This window comes from Trichechus manatus, unplaced genomic scaffold (genome assembly GCF_000243295.1).
Source record: "Trichechus manatus latirostris isolate Lorelei unplaced genomic scaffold, TriManLat1.0 scaffold00118, whole genome shotgun sequence".
NCBI classification, from domain to species: domain Eukaryota; kingdom Metazoa; phylum Chordata; class Mammalia; order Sirenia; family Trichechidae; genus Trichechus; species Trichechus manatus.
In genome coordinates this window covers 7,559,197-7,560,804 of record NW_004444054.1, presented here as the reverse complement: position 1 = coordinate 7,560,804, position 1,608 = coordinate 7,559,197, and the positions used below count along the sequence as shown (strand labels likewise).

General features: G+C 29.9%; 1 protein-coding gene across 1 annotated transcript in view; it reads right to left on the bottom strand.

Moving 5' to 3' along the window:
* The window catches only part of TPP2 (tripeptidyl peptidase 2), a 78,694-nt gene that overhangs the window by 25,825 nt on the left and 51,261 nt on the right, over positions 1 to 1,608 (bottom strand). The window contains 1 exon segment of the mRNA XM_023738545.1: positions 1,296 to 1,424. Coding sequence (XP_023594313.1) covers positions 1,296 to 1,424 — 129 coding nt within the window.

The window sequence follows — 1,608 nt, the reverse complement described above, 5'->3', positions numbered from 1 at the left end:
AATGCACACTACTGAGGTATGATTACATAAACAATGAAATGGAAATTATAATTAACTGGATAGCTCTCTCCCAAGAAAACCTATCCTAATAAATAATATAGTTTCATAATTGTCTCTGAAGGAATAGTCAGGAAGTAGTATCTATTCTGACTTGCTTGAAAGGGTACTTTTAAGAACAATACTTTTCTGTTATATCCTCACAAGAGTCAGCTGGGTGAAAAAACAAGACTGACAGCTATGCTTCCCATGCAATGAAATCTACAAGAAAAGAGTATCAAGATTTCTTAAATCAGTGCATTTAGGAATTCTAGTATCATTAACTACTGATTTATTTCCAAATATACAGAAGTATGTATATGTACAGTAGAAATGGAAATGAGATTCAAGATATGTCAAGAAATAACTTTTTCTAAGCCAAAAATTCCCAAGTTATGCTTCTATGACAGTGAATAAAAGACTTTTGGTTCAAGAGCGGCAAGAAATAAATATAATTTTTAAGATACATGAGACTTGTTCATCTTGATAACAGATTAATTAACTTTGTAAAAACTACGGATAAAAAGAAAGGCAATACTAAGAATGAGACCTTTTACCGGCACTGAGCTAAATGACTTATGATAAAAGGTGATTATACACCATCATACTAATTAATAATTTTTCTAATGAAAATGCAGATTGAAAACTAAAACAGGTACCTACCAAAAAAGTGTAACATTTATCTCTAAAATAGAAAACTGACAGAACCATGTTTTTAACAAAAAGCATACTTTTGAAACTATAAAAGAAAAGGCAATGCCAAAAGAAATAGCTTATATTTACCTAGATAATTATGCAAAATTCCAGTGAGAATGGTCTGTATGAGAAATACTGTTGATTACTAATTTAAGCAGTTTTAGAAGCAACACAAGCAAATTCTGATATCCAAAACATTATGTTGGCCAAAATTCTATAAAATGCTCTAACTGTAAACATGCCATATACTTAAGTCAAGTTTGATTTGAATCTACATACAAAAGAACATGTTTCACATAAAGTTCAAGTATATAGCCATGCAAAGTAGGAAAGGTTCAGGGTCACAGTACTCAAGACTTGAGAAAAAGAAAACTAAGTATTTTTAAAATAAGACACATTTTAAAATACAACCAAATATTAATAAACCTTTACTAGTAACCTGGGAAAAACCTGTTAAAATTTTTTCTAGGTATATCTTCTCTTTTACCCATTCTGAAAGTGAAACTAATTTCCATGGAAATTTTGGAATAAGATAATTCCAGTGGAAACAAACTAATACTTACAGCTTTCTTTCCAAGTTCAGTCTTTGACAATGTTAAGGATCCTGCAAGGTAGCATCCAGGTCCTGCTCCTTTAGGTACTCTAATAAGAAAAATGAAAAGAAAAAAAAAAAAATAACGGAAGAAAAAATTTCACAAAGATAATTAAGGGGAATAAATTCAGAACAATTCAATTCTGAAATAATTCTCATAGGTAAGACTTCAAAAATTTAAGAGAGAAATAACCTCAGCCTAAAATAAAAACGATGACAGAATACTATAAAAGTTCAGCCTAATGTAACAGACTAACATTAAAAGATTACAGCGTATAAAATGG